General features: G+C 40.5%; 1 protein-coding gene across 3 annotated transcripts in view; it reads right to left on the bottom strand.

Annotated features, from left to right (window-relative positions):
- Window positions 1-651: 651 nt before the first annotated feature.
- The window catches only part of PDE4B (phosphodiesterase 4B), a 591,158-nt gene continuing 569,633 nt past the window's right edge, over window positions 652-22,176 (bottom strand). For 2 of the 3 annotated variants that reach the window (XM_068540055.1, XM_068540056.1), the window contains 9 exons: window positions 18,850-18,943; window positions 13,138-13,316; window positions 11,799-11,897; window positions 11,494-11,658; window positions 9,591-9,690; window positions 7,436-7,590; window positions 7,200-7,322; window positions 6,299-6,481; window positions 655-3,316 (listed from right to left, as the gene is read on the bottom strand). In XM_068540055.1, coding sequence (XP_068396156.1) covers window positions 2,951-3,316; window positions 6,299-6,481; window positions 7,200-7,322; window positions 7,436-7,590; window positions 9,591-9,690; window positions 11,494-11,658; window positions 11,799-11,897; window positions 13,138-13,316; window positions 18,850-18,943 — 1,464 coding nt within the window. In that variant the 3' untranslated portion in view covers window positions 655-2,950. Of the gene's footprint in view, window positions 3,317-6,298; window positions 6,482-7,199; window positions 7,323-7,435; window positions 7,591-9,590; window positions 9,691-11,493; window positions 11,659-11,798; window positions 11,898-13,137; window positions 13,317-18,849; window positions 18,944-22,176 lie in introns of all 3 variants that reach the window. The other variant, XM_068540054.1, reaches the window with a different exon arrangement.

Raw genomic sequence — 22,176 nt, 5'->3', positions numbered from 1 at the left:
ATTTATAGCTCTAGATATTTTAAAGTCACACCTGTGGCTATTCTAACCAATTCACTTTTGTCACTCTATCTGTAAAAGCTCAGAGACAGTGGGGTGCAATCAGAAATCGGGGATGGTGGCAAAGAGCTATAAACACTAGCTCTGGAACCAGCAGGCAAGCTGGTTCTGCAACGGTGGCTCACCTTCAATTGTCTTTAAAAAGAAAAACAGTAATTTCAGTTTACTGAGTGGAGTTTTTCTAGAGCAGACCCCTTCCTGTTTCACGGACCACGTCCCCCTGTGGTTAAAATATCATGGGCCATCCACTGATTCTTATTTGCAGGCTTTCTCAACACACACACACACACACACACACACACACACACACACATGCGCGCGCGCGCACACACACACACACACACACACACACACACACCTTTCTCAGGATAAATTTATTTTAAGCTGACTTTTTCAACAAAGCATTATTTTGTTTATGATATTTACACAGTTCTTTCCAGAAAGAAAAGCATAACCATATGATCAACAGGAGACTCCATGGATCACTGAGATGACCATGAGTGTCAGCCAGCACTCCTTGCATTGTGCTTTAAGGTGACTCTTTGGACCTCAGATTCTTCATGTGTCAGATGAATCAATGGGACAATCTGACCACACTAAGCTAATGTTGGACCATCTGACTACATTAAGTTAATGTGCTGTGAGTCTATGATTCATTTTTCTAGAGGACCCAGCCAAGTTGGAGATTCCCTTTATTCATCCAGTAGATTAAACTCTTCAGATTCTTAAAGTGGCTTTGTTTCTTTTAATTCACCGTCTCCCTTCTCGTACCACTGAGCTAGTTGAACAGTTGTTAAAAAAATAAATGTTTCAAGCTAGGGGACTTTTTGGACACAGATTATGAAACTTTAGTTGTGATGCTCGCCAAGCAAAGTGGGTAGTTTGTGTCTCTGTGGGGTACGGTAGGAGAGAAGAGAAAAAAAGATCTGCTTTTAATGCGTCAGAACTAACCACAAAATAATTGGGCCTACAGTCTAATCTAATCATGCTTTTGTTTATTCACTTCATATAAAAGTCTCTTAAGAATGCATCTGAGCACAATATATAATAATAATACTATAACATACATTGTGAGAAACTTTGGAAAACAATAAAATGTCCACCTGAAATAAGCAGTGTTCATAGACATACAAACCCATTGGTCATGCACATTTGTGCCATTTCTTGAACTACTGAGTCACAATGCTGAACTGAAAGCATGAAATAGATTTTACAAACAGAGACTGAAGCCACTCAGAGGCCTAACAAGTGTTATCAGAAGCTTCACATTTGCATAATTTACTACGTCAGTTCACATTTTATTATAAAATTCACATTGTTTTATTGTTTTCTTTTGTAATTAATTGGAACATGACATTCCTGCTTAACAGCAGGCAGGGGGCTTCCTCTTCAAAGTCAGTAGTTTGGGGACTCTCTGGAGAACCATCTGTGAGTTGCTTGTTAAAATGAATGTAGTGTTTCTTGTTAAACCGAAGCCACAATTATAGTAGAACCCAGTTAAAACTCAACTCATGTGTACAGATTTGGATAAAACAGGGGTAAAAACCACATCCCACTGCCCCCTACCCCTATCAAACTATACAAAAGTAAAAGCTCAATAGAAACCATTAGTATCTAATGTGAGAATCCTGTTTCCAAAACAGTTCATGAAGGGGTTGAGCAGTATTAGCAACTCAGACTGGGAAAAGGGCAGACCCAACTGGTGAGGGGGCCGTATGTCTCTCTTCAGCGATGTTCAGGTTCTATAATAATACACAATACAAAACGTTACAGGAAAAGTCGTAACTCTTAGGCAGAGTCTTCTACACAAATTGAACACCACCGTTGGCAGGCAATGTTAGATATATAAATTAATAACTTACAAAACATTACATTATATACATTAAGTAATAAATACACGGTTATAAACAGAAATGGAGGTGATAGCGCGGAAGGCAGTGCAAGAGAAAGACGGCAGCATTAAACTGGAAACGGTGTAACTGGTGTGAGCGTGAAGAGGGGCGCAAGAGAACAGGATGGGGGCTGTGCAACCCCAGTGGCACAGGGGTTCGGGACCCGACAGGGCAACTGCTCATGAAGCTGAATTCTACACAGACTGTTACTGTGAACAACATGACTACCCCTTAGTTTGTTCAACTTTATTCTGTTTACAGCAAAAAAGTGCAACTCTAGAGGAGAAAAAATACTGTTGGAAGCAGGCAAACAGAGTTACGTTATAAGGGCAACTGAGGAGTTGTTTGGGACCACAGGAGAAGGAAGTTGAATGTGGTTAGAAGCGTAGCCTTTCTATTTGCAAAAGTAACTATAGTCAAGTGAAAGATATTGCCCAAGAAAGAAGGAAGACCATTTTCTTTCCTTTTTTTTTCCCCCAGAAAGAGTCAAAAAAGTTTATGTCAACTTTGAACGCTTATCTGTGTAGAAGTTAATACTAAACTCTAGGTATTCAACAGGCATTTTAAAGACGTGAAAATGTTTTACAAAAAAGGCACACAGGTTGGCAGACAAAGGGACAGGTGAGCAGATTTAGAAATGACATTATTAGTCAGTCAGTTCAGTCACTAGAGGGGACAGATTCCCAAAACTTAGTGCAGAAAAATCTCTCAGTTTTGTGTCTTCCATTTTCAAGCCATTCGGTTGTGATGCGAACTTGGCCTCCAGAACCACAGAAAGCTTCAGCTCTCCACTAAGCTTGCAAGCAAGGCAAGTCAACTGTGGAATTTCCTGAGCTGCTATGTGCTTCCCGGTCTTGCATTCTGGCTCCAAACTCAAGTAACTGGAAAGGCCGGGAGGCCCTTGTCCTGTGCAGGCCTCGGCCCCCATGGTGGGCTGGCCCTACCGTACAGCTGGCATGCTTGTCAAGGGTGGAATGTTCATCTCCATATGAAGAGGGAGATTATGTGTCAATCGGGGACTTGTCTTCTGTTGTGATGTCTACATCAGTCTCTCCCAGTGAATCCCTATTTTCCGGATCGATCACACAGAGTGTCTTTGTGTTGCCAAAATAGTTGTGGCCCTCTCCTTCTTTTTCGGGGCCTTCAGAATCCTCCTCTTCGAGGGTCAGTTCAAATTGAAACTTCTCCATCAGACCCTGGCAGTCTCTGTTCTGCTCGTCCAGTGGTGGGGAGGGACTCTGGGGTATCATGCTCTGATACCAGTTCCTGTTATCTTCTAAAGTATCCAGAATGTCCTGGGCATCAGGCTGTACCAGGTCCGCCCAGGTCTCCCACAGCGGATGGACAATGTAGTCGATGAAGCCCACCTGGAGAAAAATAAGGTTACACATCTGTTATTGTGAAGGGCCCTGGAACACCAAAGAAGCCGTCCTGGTTTGCATGCAAAGAAAGAGCCACAACAACCCAAGAGAGGTCAATAATACTGGAATCTGTTATTTGAGTACCTACTATATGGTGCATCCTGCACTGAATGCAATATATACATTATCACTCTTAATCACGCAGAGAAAGTATGGTTATTCACCATTCACAGAGGAGGAAACTGTGACTCGTTGAGATGAAATATCTTGTCAGAGATCACAGAGCCAGTAAGTGGTGGAGATGGGACTCAGTCCCAACTTTGTCTGATCCCAAAGCCTGTGTTGGTCTCACTAGAACTGATTACTTTTCCTCTGACGTCTGCCAGGTAAGAAGTCTGGATGTAACCCTGGCTGGGAATGACTTTGTCACTCTTTGGATTCTGTGAGTCATTCTCTGAAGAAGGAAGCTCCAGGTCTACTGAGTTCTGACTCAACATTCTTTCCCTGATAACTTTAAAATATGCCGCTGTTTTAAAATGAAAGGGAGCCGGCCTCGTATGACTCTGAGATGTCTCAAGTTCTGTGGAATGTTTTTGGTTTGTAGACGACGTAGGTAAAACATTTGAAAACACTTCAAGCCCCTAAACAAACAAATATCCCCTCTGCAGACACGTCTGCAATTGTTTTAGATCCAGAGGGCATACCGTCATTTCCATCAGGAGAAAGAAGGAAAAATAAAGACAATTAAGCAGTTCCTTTGCTAGTGTTCCTGTGAAGAAATATGAAGCTTATGGTTCTGTTATGGTTTACACAGGGGCTATGCATCCTGCATGAGCTGGCTCTGTGGCCTTATGCTGACCTCTCCACTGTGGGACAAACAGGAAACATTGGGGGTGGGAGCAGGCTGAGAGAAAGAATAGGCACTGGTTGAATGAGGGAATGGAATTCCCCTGTCATGGTCTGGGGAGCTGGAGAGATGCTGGGTCGGGATTCAGGGGTAGATGAGCAAAGGCAACTTCTGTGCACCCATGGGCATTACATAGCTGTCTTTCCACACTGCTGGAAACTTCCCTTTATTAACATTCTGGATTTGGGCCAGTTATTTAACACATCAAAGTTGTACCATATCAAAGAACCTTAGTCATATGTGACTTTTATCTGTCTATCTATCAATCTATCTATCATCTATCTATCTTTTCTCTGGTGTTTCCCTAGCCTAAACAAACAGAATTCATACCACAGTCAGGGCATCTCTGATCTGCACTGATTACAAGAACTTCGACTGTGGATGATTCAGATATTTCTCTTGCTTCCACCCATCCCTCTTTCCTCCGTTTTACTTCTTTATGTATGTTTAGTGGTTTTTAGAGACTATTTTCAAGGTGTTTTCCAGGGACCCGAAAAATACAAGCTCAAGGCAATGGAGAAAATTCAATCAGCTGAACACAGTGCAGTCATTTTCTTTCTTCATTTGTTCTGCTTCTGCTAAATGTTCAGCACTTTTTTGAAAGGCAGCCTCTAGTTGCTTATTTCCTAGGCCCTGGGACGAGAGAACTCTACAAATCCAAAGAGCACCTAGTCAAGGGCTTCCTTCATTGCCAGGCTACTCAGACAATGCTCACCAGAGCCCATCTGTGGGAAACACCACGGTGGACCACAACATCATGGAAACAGTGAGACGTGTTCTCAGTGATGGACAGTGAAGAGTTTTGGGTGGAGGGTAGCTGGGTGAACTGGACCAAGAGGACAGCTTCTCCACCTGACACACTGGGGAAATACCTGCTATGTCTACGTCACAAGGCTGTTTGGAGGTTCAAATGGGATAATGTATGTGAAATGTGTGGAAAACCACACAGAACGTCATATACATACAAAACACCACTGTTGCTAACAAAAGGGCAATATGCTATTTAATTAACTAATTCATGAATATCTTGTTCTAATTAAGGCATTAGGGTATTTGAATTGGCACTAACTTAATGTTATCATGTGTTTTTATGGCATATTAGACCTTCAGAGCACTTCCACAGATTTTAAACTCATTTGATTGGGTTTCTTTCAAAGGAACTATACATTGATATTATAACTACATGTAAATTTGGGAGTACAAGGTAGTGGGGAAAGAGGATAAATACTAACAAAAAATACTCTGAATGTTTTTGTGATAAAGGCCTTGGGCAGCCTAGAGACACAGTCTTAATCATGACTGCCTGGCTCAGGTCGTTTGTTGTCCTGAAAAAAATAGCATCTCAGCCGGCCCTGATGCCTTTGTAAGAATATCGATACTATCTAGTGCTACATATTTTGCAGCTAGCGGCATCTGGGGCATTTCTGCATCTCCCTGCCTACAGTGTAATGTCCCCCCAGTCCTTAGCACACAGGGAGTTTGTAGCTTTGGACACAACCAAAAGATGTCAGCATGCTCTCAGAAGTGTAGACATGACCTTGGAAGGGGACACAGGACAGCGCTTCAACTATGAGGCAGAGAGATGTGTGGGAATGAGATTCGTCACCTCTGGTGATGGTAGCAGTGTGCATGATTAGGGAGAGACAATGAAAACAGGAAACAAGGGTGAAAAGCAGAGGTCCTGGATAAAGACAGAGCTGGGGGAAACCTAGAGGGATGAGATGAAGGAGATGGCAGCATTCAGTTAAATCAGCAGGTTTTGCTAAGGTCATAGACAATGATCTACACTGAGGATACACGGTCCAAACTTTGATGGATTTCTGAAGACTGCTTTATCTCCTCACTGTGAAATTGAGTGTAATGGAGAAGGCGAATGAGTCATGAGCATAATGGAACTAAAGAAGTAGTTGCTTCCTTATAATTTCATACACACACACACACACACACACACACACTTACACACACACACACACACACACACACATATACACACATACGTATATTTAAAAGAAAATAGAAAGAGCCCTCCAGTTCAGCCATCAGCAGAGCTCACAGAAACTTTGAAACCTTATATTAGATACCTGGGATTTTTCCACGGAAGCTGTGTGCTTATCACACATGGGGCTAATCTCCATTCCCCTCTCCCGCTCTTTGTCTCCCTGCTGGAAAAATTCCTCCATGATGCGGTCTGTCCATTGCCGATACAATTCCAGGGACTTGGTGGGGTTGCTCAGGTCTGCACAGTGTACCATGTTGCGAAGGACCTGAAATCATCAAATTTTGGAAATCCCATAAAATTAGGTATAAATACTACCAGAACATCTCATTCCTCTTGTACTAGTACACTTGGTACCAGACCCAAGAACATTTTAGTTGCATTATAATTATGGTGTTTGCAGGACACCAAAAAAGCAGGATTACAATGGTGCTGGCCAGAGTTGGTTATTTACCATTATAAGAGTCCCCAAAGGGAAAATGTGTCTTCTTTGATTGACAGTCATTGAATTTAAAAACTGGAAGGGACATTAGAGGTCACATGCTGCCATGGTTTCTTCTCCTCAGTTTGGAAAAAATGCAAAGAATTACTCAAAGTAGATGTCTTCATATTTTCCACTTGTGGAAAGAGGAGACCAGCTGAGGGCAATTTGTATAACCAAAACAGAGCTAACAAAGTTCAAGTCAGTGGGATTTATATCCAAACATGAGCTTTTGGGATCAGCAGTCACGTATACCCTATTACAAAGAGATTTTGCTGTTTATTTTTAGAATTAAGCAATTCAATAAATAGGGTTCTGTTTTTCTTCGTAAATTAGAGAATCAACTTGAATGTCCATTTTCCTTTGCTCGTTCTTAAAATAAGTCCAAAGCCGTAGTAGTAACTTAGGACATGCAACTAAGTAAGCTTGTTTGTTTTCTTTTTCTAATTGTTGTTTCATTAATTTGGTGTGGCTTTGTGTTAAATCAAAGGCTTCTGTCAAATACCTGTATACGATCAGTATAGTTGTCCAGGAGAAGAACGCCGGAACTTGTAACTTTCTTTGTTTCTACCATTGTCTTCAGGTCTGCCAGCAGGCTCATGTGTTTGGACATATCAGTTGCTAAGACCTGAGGTTAAAAAAAAAAAAAAAGGAAACTCTCAATAAACTCAGTTTATCAAGGAAATGGATTTTCTCTTCCCGCGAAAGTAAGTGAGGAACACAGGGAGGCCAAAGTCTTACCATGTCAATAACCATCTTCCTGAGTGTCTGACGCTGCTTCTTGGTGAGATTCTGGAAGATGTCACAGTGTTCTTCTTGGAGCAGTTTGAAACCCACGGCAAGGTGATGGTTTTCCAACACAGATTCATCATTATACATCAAAGCAAGTTCTGAATCTAATAAACAAGGAAAAATGATGATTTAATAAAAAGGGATACAATTCAAACTGTGGAATTCCCTCAGTGTGAAATCAGATCTAGTTCTCTCCATATGATTTCAAGAACCAAGACCCCATATGTCATTTTCTATTAGAGACAGAGTCTCCCTCTACAAAGAGAAATAGTCAGTTCCTAAGTAAAAAAAAAAAAAAAAAAAAAAAAGTTTCCAGTAGATATTAGCTCATAAACTTTCTCTTTGATTAAAAGTCACAGTATTTTTAAAATCCTATTTTTCCTTTTCACTTCAGATGAAGAATTTGACATTTTAGGTAAGGGCATTCCCAAGCAATTAATCCTATTTTTATCTCAGTTTGTAACTTCCCTTATGTCTTCACAAATGTGTGCTTTGGAAAAAGAATAGACTGAAAATGCCACTAAACTTTACCCAAGGTATTAAAATTTTTCACATTATTTCACTTTTTGATATGTTTCCCAGCTCCATCAATTGTGAGTTTTGGATTTTTAAAGAAGATAATGGTGTGAGTGTAAAATTTCAGTTTATCCAAATAATGTAGCTCTTTGGAGCTTTCTATAAATATGGTAACAAAACAATAATTTTTTACAACCATCTTGATATCCCAGTTTCTGCCCTATGGCCCTATACAACAGAAACTGCATTATCTAGATACCTAAACTACAGCGTCTAGCCTGCCTTTCACACAGAAGAATCACAGACATCCTTTGTTAGGCAGCGCCATGGTCTGCAATTGAGAACATGGTCATCAAACTCATGATGCCACATTTTCTCTTAACCAAGAATGATAGCCAAGTGTTACTAATTGTAGGTGTTGTTACTCATAAACCACTGCTTTTACGGTGTGATTTGAGTTACATCTTCAGAAAAGGTGGTGGGATATGTGATGTCGTTTCAGCACTCTTGCCTTGTTCATCCTGCGATCAAGGGCATAGCTCTGCAAGCTGGCTTTTTATGGTACGTGGCTTTGGCAGAAAGACCATTTTTCTGTGTGAAGCTAACTGGCCTATATATGGAATGGTTCATGACACCACAGTACACCAGCTGATATAACCCACACAGACAAGCATCTGCCCAAAGTTTACGTGCTTTCAATAGAAAAACAAGGTAAAAAAAACCAAGGTACCTCACACTTAGTCATGCAAATATCCTGATGATAAAGTATGACAAGGGCTCTTTCACAGCAAGTAGCTCCAATATTTCTTAAAACTGTCAGCACTTGATGTTAATCTTGACCACAACAAGATAACCAGTATTCTCAGAAGAAAAAAGTACTTAGATTTTCAGCATTTAGAAATGGTACATTAACTGGGAAAAATCATGGATCTTCATTAGCATGGATACTAAATATTTCGAGCATGACAAAAGCTTTAAGTAGGGCTTGGGATCCTAAGGATGGGCCAGCCCTTGAAGGTCACTGAAGTCAGACCAATCCATACTACAGACCAGTGCATAATCAAACCTATGAAGTTGGAAGAGAGTGTGTGAGACTTTTAATGACCCGACCCTCCATCCTGAATTGTGGAAGCTTTTTCTTGGAGTCTTATTTCTATATGGAGGCTCCCACGCTCAGATACAACGTTTGGACCTGCTTCCTCAGTAGAGAGGGACACTAGTGGGTCACCATGCTCTGTGTGAGAGCCCTGCATAATCCCGAAAAATCATTACCACATTATTCCCAAGCCTTCCCGTATCCTTACTGGATAATTCCACATGTGTTACTCTTTCCTCACATACTGCATTTTCCAAACATTGAGTACTTTTTATGGCTCCCCTCTGACCCTTTCAAAGTTCTCCATGCAGCTCGAAATGATGTTGCTAGACTGGACACAGTATCCAGGAAAGGTCTGACCAGCTTGAGTGGAATGGAAGGATTACCTCATTATTACCCTTATTATTATCCATAATGAAAACATCAGGAGGAAAAAAATGAAGCAGTGACTCATACAGTTATCTCAAATGACTGTTCTAGGGGCGAACTCACTTGTGTTGATGAGAAACTGATTGGAGACTCCAGGATGATCAACGTCATGAATGGCAGCTGCAAAAATGGCGGCCAGGATTTCCAAATCTGTGAAGACGGCCTGCAGGGCAAAATGAGTGCACTGAACTCCACGTTCCATTTGCCTATCCTGCTTAATTAGTTTCATACTAAGGTACCCCATTTCATTCTTGTTGGGAGAAAGATGGTTTGTTGATTTATACAATGTCTCAATATACTATTTTAATTAAATGTAGATTCTGTCCATCATCATAAGGTCTCTTATGTGAGAGGAATGATGGTCAGAGCCCATGCCCACATCGAGCTTGCAGGCTGAGGCTTGGGGAAGGCGTTAGCACAATGCTCATGGTAAGAGATCAGGTGGTACCTGATATCCGTTTCTTGGATAAGTGGTATGACAGGATGGTGCTTATGCAACACAAGCACATGTACTGGTCAAAGAAGCACGTCAGACTGGCTCTGCTCTGATATAAAAAGCTTCATATACCTTCAGGCTGAATAGCTAAGGCCAAATTCCAGATTTATTAGCCTGCCAAAAAGTTATTTCTTAAAGCTAAATTTGTAGCGTGGTCAGAGTTTTCACACATTCATTCATTCATCCATTCAGTCAATACCCATCCACTCAGTGATTAGTATGGACAAGATTTGAGGACATTTCTGAGAAATGAGACCTAATGCCCACTGCTCAACTCCTTCATGCCATCCCGTGAAGCCTCCCTCCTCTGCCCCTACCTGTACGCAATGATTTAAACCTAGTATTTATTTAGGTATAAATTGCTTCTGGCTGAAATGTCTTTCATCATTCTGTGTGGTTACTTAAATCTTCTGATCCTTCAATTCAATCTAATTATGCAAGGACACATTGAACTTTCCCTTCTCTAAACATCTGTGGTACTCATACTCAATTTCTAGCAACACAGTAGGTAACAGCAGCAGACAGTTGATAAACAGTGTTGGCCCACCGTGTGATACTGACACAGAACATAAAAATAATACTGTTTTTTTTTTTTTCCTTCCGGGCTATAGAACAGTCTTAGCTTCTTGGATTTCATTTCTCAGAATATATGGAACCCAAGCAATAGAGTTGGGGTCAGTTTAATCTTTCTTCACCTTTCAAGCTGAATCTGCAGAGGTGGGCTTGACTAGGGCGTGGCCAGTCCCTTCCCACAGTGAGCCTACACATTTTGGAAATACCTGACCACCACTGCCATCTGTCAAGGAAGAGCATAGACTGCTGTACCCACTGGGCTGCTTATAGTGGTACATACAAATGCATTAATCTGTGAGAGAAGCAGTCACAGCCACCTTCTAGAGAGATGTCTAACAAGTTGGAAAGCTGTCCCTCTTTGCTTCAGCATTGTTAATTCTTCAGTTCTAGATTTTTCAGTTACTTTTCCTTCAATCCATAGAACCAGTTTTATGAATTCTTAGGCGAATAAGCCTATGGATGCTTATTCCTAACAGGAACTCTATAGAACATTTTATATTATATTTCTGTGCTATCCCTCAGAGTACCTGGGATGGTGTAGGCAGCTCAGATCAGCACATGCAAACTGAGGATATGCTATATACTAAATGCTGAACTAGACACTTATTAGGTACTAGAGACACAATGACAAATAGAGCACCCTATTAACTGCTTGATAATTAAATAATTTTTCAATTGTAACAGAGGTAAAGGAAAGGTTACTCTGATATTAGAAAGCAAGCAGAAATGTCATCCATTTATATTAATAACCCAATTGATACATGCTCTACATAATAAAGAGCCAGTTCCAGTATGCACAAACATCTAATTACATTATTTCTATAAATATATCACATGTTGTACGGCACTTTTTAAAGAGGATGGGCAGGGTATGCAAAACAGATCATAACTACTCACATCTAACGCTGGCGTAGAAAGAAGAACATGGGTTGACTGGGCTACATCAGCAGCGTGTAGGCTGTTATGATATGCCACATCAGCATGGTAATGGTCTTCTAAAGTCATCATGTAGGTAACAAAGGTGTCAGATGAAATTTTGAATGTCTTTAGGAGGTCTCTTTCCTATGCGGCAAAAAGGATTAGAAAATAAATAAGTGGATGTCCAAAATGAAGAAAAGCCAAATCAGAAAAGTAAACTGGGATGGAAAAAAATCATAAAGAGCATCTAATTGGATAACCAACATTCACTCCTGTTTACTCACCTGGAATATGGCATACATGATGCATGTTAGGGGCCTATTGTGTGAATATCCAGCCACATTGAAGATGTTAAGGCCCCATTTGTTCAGGTCTTCCAGCTCCTATCATCAAAATTAGAGACATTTAGAAATAAGGACAGTTTTGTTCACATGCCTCATTATTTTTATTTATTCTGGGGACAGGGGTTGGCTAAGTCTTTAGAGTATCTATTTAGAGTGTTCTGGTTGCATGAACATTTGAAAATGGAATGATCTGGGAAGTTGAGTATCCCCTTCATGCTGGTTAGAAGTTTCTGTATATATTTTTCAGAAAAGGGAGAGTGTGTGTTTATTGACAAATTTTGTTGCTGACCTCTAATTTTTTGCCGTATGTCAGTCCTCAACCAATGTTGCTTTCAGAAGTAGGTGCAAGTGATTAGAGATCATTCTAGACCCATTTCCCTGTCTCTCCCCTTCTCTGCTCACTGGTCCATGAGTAACAGCTAGAAAACAATCTCAGGGAAACTCCTCTGCCCTTTGGTTATTATCACTGAGAGCCATGTCAAGGAGACTTAGCTGCTAGAATGTGTGTAAGTCAACCCTGATTTAGTATAAAAGGTCATGAAGATGCTAGTCATCCATTACATCCTAGAGCTCCTGGGCCACAGAAAGACCTGAAAGAAACATCATTCCATCCTGTGTTGTGGGATTATTCCAAGATTATCTGATTAAAGGAGCAATTTATTCCATTATCAATTACTGCCCAGAGGAAGGGATCCAGGCTCTCCCCAGAGGCTTGGCCCAATGTGTAATCAACCTTCTTCTAATCTTTCAGATGCTCCCTCACTGAATGTTCATTTGTTCTCATTTCATATTCTCATAAGGCTGAGAGAACCTCAGCAGTCACCTTGCACAGCCTCCGAGAGGAGGTATGAATTCTTTCTGAGCCTTCCTCCACTACTAGGGTTTGGGCTCAAGGGTCAAGGCTGTCAATTTCTCTCATTTCTTCTTCAGCTCTGCCAATCAGTGCAGATTTTCTCATCAGTCCTTGGCATACAGTCTCTGAAATATCCTCTGGGGTAATTCAGCCCTGCCTATTGCCCTCACCTTGGATTCTCCCAATATGTGTTCAACAGGATTCTCCATTCATGAGTTAATGGACCCAACTCAGGACAAAATATGGTCCTTTGGTATAGAAAAAGGGCCTTTAACTAGGTGTTCAACAATGGACAACGGGCTACATCAGCCTCATCATACTATTTAATAATAAAGCAAAAGCGATCACTGTTTTCTAGTAGGAGGTTTTAGACATCTGCCTGCTATAAAGCAGAGCTACATGAGCACACACCCAGCTCATACACACCTTGGCTAGATGATCTTCATTTTCCGTGTTGACTCCAAAGCGTGCGATACTTGTATTATTTAAGCTTGAACTATGCATCAGTTTTTTCACTCCGCTTATCTGTGTCATGAGCTGTTGCTTTTTCTTTTTCTCCCTGTCTTTCTGGGTGGGAGATGGAATCTCCACGTCATTCTGCTTGTCTGCAACAACACAAAAATAGGTTTTCCAGTCCCTGTGTGCCAATGAGAACCCACTGCAATATTCAAAAACAACTTCTAACGGTCTATAATGGATGGCTCATCTTATGAAGGTCTGTCATAGCGTTATCTCCCTTGATCTCCAGGACAATCCGGTGATACATGATTTTATTGCTAAAGCAGCAAAGTGACGTCCAGAGGAGCTAAATAAGTTGTTCAAGAAGTGGCAGAGGTAGAACTCAACCCCATGTCCTCTGTTTGCAGGGTGATTTGGGACAATTACACTCATACATTTTCAAGGTGAGGCATCAGTATTTATACGCAAATTTCTTATTAAAGTGAATAACTTGTATGTTTGTAAAAATAGAAAAGGTTCATGTAGCCAAGCCCAGGTTAATAAAAAGAGGCTTTATGTTTTGCTCACTTTATTATGTTTGTAATTATTTTTTAATTTAAAAGATCCATATAACAGTAGCTGGGTTCAGTTTAGACGAGTAGTATATATGTTAGAGAAATAAATGGCTTCTAATCTTCAAATGATTACTCTAAAGCCTTGGCTTATGACCATTTGAGGTTAAGAGGAAGACTGTAATTTCAGTTTTATTTCATGCCTTGTGTCTATGAATTCTGCTAGTAAATAATAACAACGCCTCTCATTGGTAACAGGCATTACATTTATTAATGTATTTGTGCTTATTAAATATAATCATCTCATTTAATTTTTTTAAAAATTCTGCTACAACAAGATGAAAGGAGAGCTAGGGTTAGTGAGAAAAACATATCTACCTGCTCATAGAAGCTCTTTCTTCTATATCATGCTATTAAAAATATCAGCAATCAAATATTCTATTTCACTTCACAGGGAGATGGATGGATCCCGAGTCCTTCTGAAAAATGCATTAACTCTCTCAGGTCACAGGGATGCCTGTGAATGCACTGAGGAAATCATTTATTGAGGTGCTCTACAGCTGCTCTACAGCTACTTCATTGAACTAAATGACACCCTGTGGCTGAAAGAGTTAATACAGCCTTCAAAAGTTCCTACACTTATCTCTACTTGTTTCAGCGAAAATGAGTCCAAAGACAACTTCTCTATTTGAAAATGACACATTTCCAGATGGCCTGCTGGGATCTAGATGATTTGCTTTCAACTCTTGCAGCTGATGGCATAGTCACACGTTCTCCCTGGAGACCTCCGCCTGCTCACACAGCCCTGTGGACAACTCATCAAAGCAAAGTGAGCGCAGGGAGGCGGAAGCAGCTGTCCTGGACCCTTGGCACCTGGCTGTAGGGCTGGAGCAAGAGATTTCTCTATCCCTAGCATCTCAGTGCTGTCTCTGGGTGCCCCCAAGTTCCTAGATTCATCAGCCTATGACTCTGCCTTAGGGAGGAATTTTAGTGGTCATCCCAGTTAGTTCAGGGGTTTCCAACCTAGTTCAGCATCAGAAGCACCCAGGGAACTTTTGAAAAATACAGATTTATGAGCCCCACCCAGTCCTACTGAATCAGTGTTTTTTAAAAATCTTCCCAAGTGACTTTGATGATCAGAGTCAGGTTTGGGAACCAATAATAATCCCACATGTTCACTTTCCAGATGAAGTCAGCAACTTTCCCAAGCTCAAAGGGCAATTTATTCAACAGATATTTATTTTGCAATTCAACAGATATTTATTTTGCAATCACTTTGTTCCAGACGCAGTGATTTAATAGCTTAGAACCCAGGCCTTCAGGTTCCCGTTAAAAGCTCTTTCTGCTCTCTCAACCTTTGGCATAAAAACTATATATGACATTACTTTTGCAATTACTTTTCTCCCTGTCACTTCACTCCTAATAATGACTACTTTTGCTAAAATAAAAGGCCACAATAGCCCCTGCGTTTCCTAACCATCAATCTTCACCATTCTTCATGCCTGGTTAACGAAGCTGTTAGATTCTTCTGTGCCAATGCAAATACAAAACCTCTAGTGAGACTAGCAGCTTTTTCCCTTTGTTTAATTAAAGATTCCCTGCGACAGCGAGAAATTGAGCCGAATCACTATTGTGTCTGGAACATTACGATAAAGAAGAAAGCCATTATCCACAGAGAGTGCCATTTTGACATTAATGGGTGTTTCCCTATGCAGGCATTGGAACAACTGATGGGTTTCCCAATTCTGAATTTCCTCTGCTAAATACTTAGCCAGCCCCATGCGGAAATAACCTGAAACACACACTCAAAGAATCATACTACACGCTTTGTGAGTTCACATTTACAGAATGGTCAGACTACAGTGGGGAAAGAGTGGAACAGTACCAAATAAATAAATAAATAAACAGAGGCAAAAAACATCACATCAAAACTCTGATAATGGCGTCATTGGAGGTGCTTTTCTTGCTAGCTTACAGCATTTAATCATGCAAAATTCCTGAGTTCTCTTCCCTGTGTCTTGAGAATTCTATGTTCCAGCTTTGGAGACAGTAAGTCGGGAATTTAAAGGGGGTGATTCTTCTCTGTTTGAAAAAATATTAACTAACTTGTAATATCACATCTAAATATCTTGCTTTAATCTGTGCTCCCTCCCCCTGGGTCCTTTACTTCCTCCTGTACCAGCAACCCGAGCCCATTATCCTGTATCAGCATCACAGAGTGCCTGCGGGGATGGTCTGGACACCATCCTTTTAAATGGAAACAACACAAGTTTCACACATTCCCCACAGTGAGGGATTTCCCTCCTTTCTGGATGACACATTTTAACTTTCAATGACTCTTATTGAGATACTGCTCTTCAAGTTTAACTGAAATCAATAAGGTCTTCCCATTTTGTGCTCTTGGAGATGGTTGCTGTGCTCTGACAAGAGGCTCTTATATTACTGGAAGCTGTTAACAAACACATTTTTAGGTCCAACAATCCTGATTCTAAAGACTTTTCTCCATAGATTACATCTATTACTGAAAGGCGATTTTCTTCTGACAGCCTAATAACCTTTCCTAGTTAAAGAAGTGAGGTATTTTGATCTAGGAGTCAAGAGAGTGAAGTCATAGATCTGGCTCAGGCACATTTTAGCCAAGTAATCTTGGTCAAGTTACATACACTCTGAGTTACATACACTCAGTTTTCTTTCTTGGAAAATGAGGGAACTGGATGAGGCCATTAAGGTCCCTTTCAGATCTGACATTTTGTGAAGAAGGCTTCATGGTCCTCCAGGAATACTCTCCATGCTCACAAGGCAGGATGTGGAGTTCCATGTCCTGCATTTGCAGTTTGGAAACAAGCTTTGTTTGTTTGCTTTTTAAGATTATCAAATTGTAAGCCTACAGGCTGTTCCAGAGAATCCAGGTTGCCAGGTATGTCTTAGCAAGACTGATAAACTCCGTCCATATAGAAAGTTAGAGCTGGAATGGACAGAGGGTGTCATCTACTCCAGTGTTCCCATTTTACAGTTGAAGTAGCTGATGAATCTTTTGTTTATATGATGGATTTTTTTCTCCTTAAATTTTCTCAAGAATATAATCTGTCTGTCTAGTCTGTTTGATCGGGTCTACCTTGTGTGTGCACATGGGTGTGCATGCAAACACACACACACAAACACACACTCAGGCTCACCACCCTCCTAATGTTGAGTGTGTAAGGACTGAGGTTCTAACAACCTACCTCAAACCACTTGTTGTTGATAATTTAATTTTTTTTGGAATAATGAGAAGCCAAATGATGGTTTTCCTCAAGAGATATGCCTCCATAGCAAATGGAATATTCAACAGAGTTGACAGTTACCCCTTCTTGAGATGCAAAGTGTTGAGACTGAGAACTCATTTTTATTATCTTCTCAGCCTCCTCACTTGATAGCCTTTGATGCTAAAATAAGAATAATTGGTATACTAAACTATTCCCATGGTCCTTGGCGAGCAGATAGTGAAAGAGGCTACAAGCCAAGAGGACTGCTTAGGTACAACCTTGGATGATGAAGGGCTCAGAGACTTCCTGCAGCTTTACTCCAGTGGTCAGAGTCTCTTCTGAGACGACAGACAAGCCCTGATATTTTAACATGCAATGTTTATGAAAACAAAAATGAGTTATTGCACTTATTGATTTTATTCTTCTTTCCCATAGTCATTAACCTGGAGACTGTCCCTAAAACAGTCCCTAGCTTATGAAAAATAATTGGGTGTCGCACACATGGACAGGAGAAGATGGCTGCCTTCAAAAGAATAAAGGGGGGGTAATGGAGAAGGAAAGGATCAGTATACAACACTTCCTGTTCAATTAGATTCTAGCTCCTCTTGGAGCTAGGAGGTATGAAAAAAATCTTCTCTTTGTTCTCTGACAAAGGTTGCCGCAACTGCCACTGGAGAAAACCAGGTGCTGCAGACACCCACATACTGGAAACAGTTGGAAAGGCACTTGTCAATCATGCCAATGCCCACTGGCCACAGAGTAGCGCCATGAGCTTTCCACTAGGCTGACCAAAGACTGATCTGCTGATAGCAGGAACTGCTTTGGCATTAGAGAAATAGAACTGATTTTTTAAAATAAAACTAGAAGAGGTATGTGTTTCCCTAAGACATCAAGGCAAATACTCATTGATTTAAGGATATGCAGCAATGCCAAAAAGAAGGGAGGTGTAATGTTCAACTGTAAGAATAGGTCATTTCCCTGGACAGTGGAGTTCTGCTAAATAAGGATAATTCAGTGGTAATTGAAAGTCAACAGAATCAGAGTCTAAAGGCTACCCATTCACTTTGAAGTACAGATTTGCAGGTTCTGCAGGTCTTATTCAAGAAAAATACACAACAGAATGGCTTTAAACATGAGATCAGAAATTCCTAGTAATCAAACAGGATGCATGACAGTAGTTGAGAGGCACTGATGCAAACCTTTCCTGTCAGTGACATGTGTTAAAGACTAGCAATGTGAAAGCAGAGATTGATAGGTAAGTATCAAATTAGGAAGATAATGATGCTGCTTGCAGAAGGCCAGCTCCTTCAGAGAGGTGGAGATTCTTTCTGCCCTCCCCCCATGTATCGTTAAGAAATACCTTAGCAAAGCAATAGCCGAATTATTTCCAAAGCTTATTATCATGGGTCAAATCACCATACAGTTCTCCAGCCATCTCTCGCAAAGCATCTAAAAGGAAACCTTTTGCTCAAAGCCCAGTTACTGGAAGAATTTAAAGAATACCATGTCAGAGGAGCCAATTGGAGTTGTCCCTAAGGCTTGGATGATTGCAACCCCCATCATCCCCCCCCTTCAGAGGTCTTGACAGAGATGGAAGTGGGTGGGTAGATAAGGAGTGACCTGAGGTCTATATAAATTTAATTAGCCCATAATAAACTTCTCTCTTTGATGGGTATTTTCATTCATTTTTTTTCACAACACCTTACAGCTTTTTTTTTTTTTTTAAACCTTAAAGATTGTCTTTAGTTCTTATTTTAAATGGATTTGTTTTTCTGTGACTTAACCCCATTCCAAACTCACATAGTGATGTTCCTGACAGGTTGCAGAAATTAATATTAAAAAAAAATCTCAGTTCTGGAATAAGTTTCCCAGTGAATTCTTACCTAAGAAAGTATTTGAAATGTATTCAGACACCTGGTTCCCCGATCGGCTCATTTCTGAAAGGTGTGTCAGCTCCCGGTTCAGCATTCTTTTGAACTGTTTATAAAGAACAAAAACATATTAACCACCTAAAAAATAGCAGATTATCATTTTAGATGTTTCCAACTTTATTAAGAACCAAGAGACCGAGTGAGCAGATATCATTAGATAAATGATACTGTTTCTACAAAATACAATAATGTGAAATTATTCCAACGTCACCTTAGGGAAAAAAGGTTTTCTTAAGATTTCTTAGAATTAACATCTGATTTCTTTTGAAGATACAAACATAGGAAAAGGAATTTTAACAGAGGTCAAGATCATTTCACTTAAAAATGTAACCACATTTTAAAATACGTTTATTGGAAATTAACTCTAAAATATAATTTGAGTTAATAACCTATACAGTGAGAGGTGATTAAATGTGAAAACTTTAAGGGAAAACAAAAGAAAAGATAAGCATCCTTTAAAAATAGAGATGTGTAAAAAGAATAGGATTAAAATACAACACAGTCTATTTAAATACAATGTAATATAACATGCCCCCATTTCACCATAAGCAGCCTCAGTGGGCTAAGTGATAACACAAATCATTACAGAGGTTTCCTACTTCACAGAAAACATTACACATGTAAATGTTTCACATTCTATCAAAGACACATAATGGAATCAAATTAACCCACCTTGATGTAACCCCAAGATACAGATAACAAATAGTTTGCCTCAGGCATTTTGGAATGCACTCCTTGCCACAATCCACAAATCCCTTTGAAAGAATTCACAGTTCTGAGAGAGCAGTCCCAAAAGGATCGGGAAAGCCTTGCAGATTCAGTGGTAAAATAATCAAAACTTATGATAGACAAAGCCTCCAAAATTTAGGGCGTTTTCTAATCCAAACAAAGCCCATCTTCGCACTCCATTCTTGCAAGAAGCCTATGTTCCCTGCTTCTTCCCTGGCAGAGAGAGTAATGAAATCAGGACGTGCACGAAGGAGCAAAAGCCTGTCCAAATGCATTCAGCTGGCTGGTTTGCAGCACTTATGAATTATGAATAGCCCTGGTGGCCGAAGGGGTTTCCACTCTAGATTAGTCCTGCTCAGCTGAACTCTGCCAGGAAGGAGCAATTCTTCTTTCCCGAGGGGATGCCAGACTAGGAAACACAGCCATCTTTTTAAAAGGAGAAGATTAAAATGGAGGAAGCCCCATGAATATTTAAGGCAATCCGTAGTCGGTACCCTCCCCCATTTCATCTAGGTGTTCTTCACCCTCTCTCCACTGCGGAGACCAGGACACTGCAGACGCAGCCTCCGCACAGAGCTCAGCCGCTCTAAGGGTTTCGAAGTGATGGTGTGTTTGATTAATTTACTTTCCGAACATTAAAAAAAAAAAAATTGAAAAATCGAGAACTGTGGCTCTTTTCAAACTAGGCTTTCAGTATACAAGAATATTTTTTAAGCTAGCTTTTGGGGAGATTTTTTGCACACCAACGGCGTGCCAGTGCATTTAGACTTCTTTCACAATGAAACGAATGGGAATAGAATTAATGGATTTCGTTTTAAAAGTACTTCGTACGCAGAATGTAATTTTCTGCCCTCCATCAGCTCATTAATATGCACATGAGACTGCATTCGACAAATGAATTAAACACATTTAACCTTTCCATCTAGGATCTGGAGTGAGTTAGGAAATACAAGCTATCGTTTGCTGCATGAATGGAGAATTATTCGGGGTTATGAAAGACTGTGCTGTTTTGGTATTTCAGTGTTACATCTTCTAATTCATGCTAGAAATATTTAAGAATTAAATTAATTTTTATTTTGTTCTTGCAATCTGGAGCATGCTGAGGAAGTCTTTCCTATAGTCTCTCTCTCTCTCTCTCTCTCTCTTTCTCTCTCTTTCACCTTGTCAGCTTTAGAAAGATCACAAGCAAGAAGAAAGTCTGAGACTAGAGCCCTGCAGTGGGGTTCCCTACCCAGGCCCATCCCACTCCCCTCCTTCTCCCTCCTCCATTACCCCACCCCTGGACTCCCAGGAGTTCAAGTACAGCACGTTAAAGAAATAGCGAAGCACCATGGTAACAGCCTCCGCACGCAATTGGCTCTCTTTCCTGTGAGGCACTCCCCTTTCAAATCAGCATTCTGCACAGACAATGGCTTCACTTCAAGCATCCAGGCCCCCTTCATGCCACTGCCTGTGCTCAGGAGACGAGGCCTTTTGAGGTGAAGCCAATGCAAGTCAGTATTGCCGTCCTTTGGCTCACTGCTCTATGCATTGTCCTCCAAGAGGCATGCACAGTCACCCTCTTTCTGGGGAACCCTGCTGGTGTACGTGTGGGTCTTCCCACGATATAATACGTTAGTAACAGTCACCAGAAATCTCCGAATTAATCATCTCAGCTAGTGTGTTTTACTTATCGAACTGCAGTTTGAACTCCAGGTGAATCATGTAAGTTCTAAGTTGTTTATTTTTTTAAGACAAAACTGCTCAGTCATAATAGCCCCTCATTTTCAGTTCTCAAAAGACAGGCACTTACACTAAAGACTTAGAAGCTGGAAAAGACAGGTTTCTGTGCTCTGATGGATTAGCTGAATTTTGGCAAAGAAGCAAACTTTACTCGGAGCATTGCAAAAAAAATGTCTTGTAGAAAGCGTAGAGACAGATGGTTTTTTAAATTATGTCTCCGCACTAGACTTCGCCAAATGTAATATTCAAGCAATCATCCTCATTTTGGTTCCTTTGGTCTCTTGGAAATACTTAGGAAGATTTTGGAGTCAATCAGGTTTGTACTAGTTGAATAATGCCATTTCATCTCATGTATTTGGTAAATATTTACTGAACCCCAAAATGTGCCAAGCAATGCATTAAGGATATAGCAGTAAAAAAAACAAAAACAAAAAACTCCCCCAAACAAAGAAAAACACTTTTCATGCTTTTAATAAGCTTTCATGCTAATAGAAATAGTCAGCTATATTAGGATATGTTCATTAACCACAACAGTTACTAACTGTCTGGTGAGGCTGGGGCCAACCCTTTATTAGCCATATTGACCCTTCAGCTCAGAATATAGGAGCAGCTAGAAATTCAATCATAAAAGACTAGGAAAGACTTTCCTTCTTACTTTTTTTTCAATCACCTCCCGTTGCCACAGGATCCTGTTGGCATACATTGTCAATCAGTCCCAACGTGGGCACAGGGAGGTGGCTCTAAGCTACAGGGCTGAGAATAAACCAAACTCCTCACCTTTCCTGCATAGCTCACAGATGGGTTAGTGAATTCATGTAAGTAGTTAAC

This window comes from Eschrichtius robustus, chromosome 3 (genome assembly GCF_028021215.1).
Source record: "Eschrichtius robustus isolate mEscRob2 chromosome 3, mEscRob2.pri, whole genome shotgun sequence".
Lineage (NCBI taxonomy): Eukaryota > Metazoa > Chordata > Mammalia > Artiodactyla > Eschrichtiidae > Eschrichtius > Eschrichtius robustus.
The sequence above is the reverse complement of the archived record's forward strand: the minus strand, read 5'-3'. Positions and strand labels throughout refer to the sequence as shown.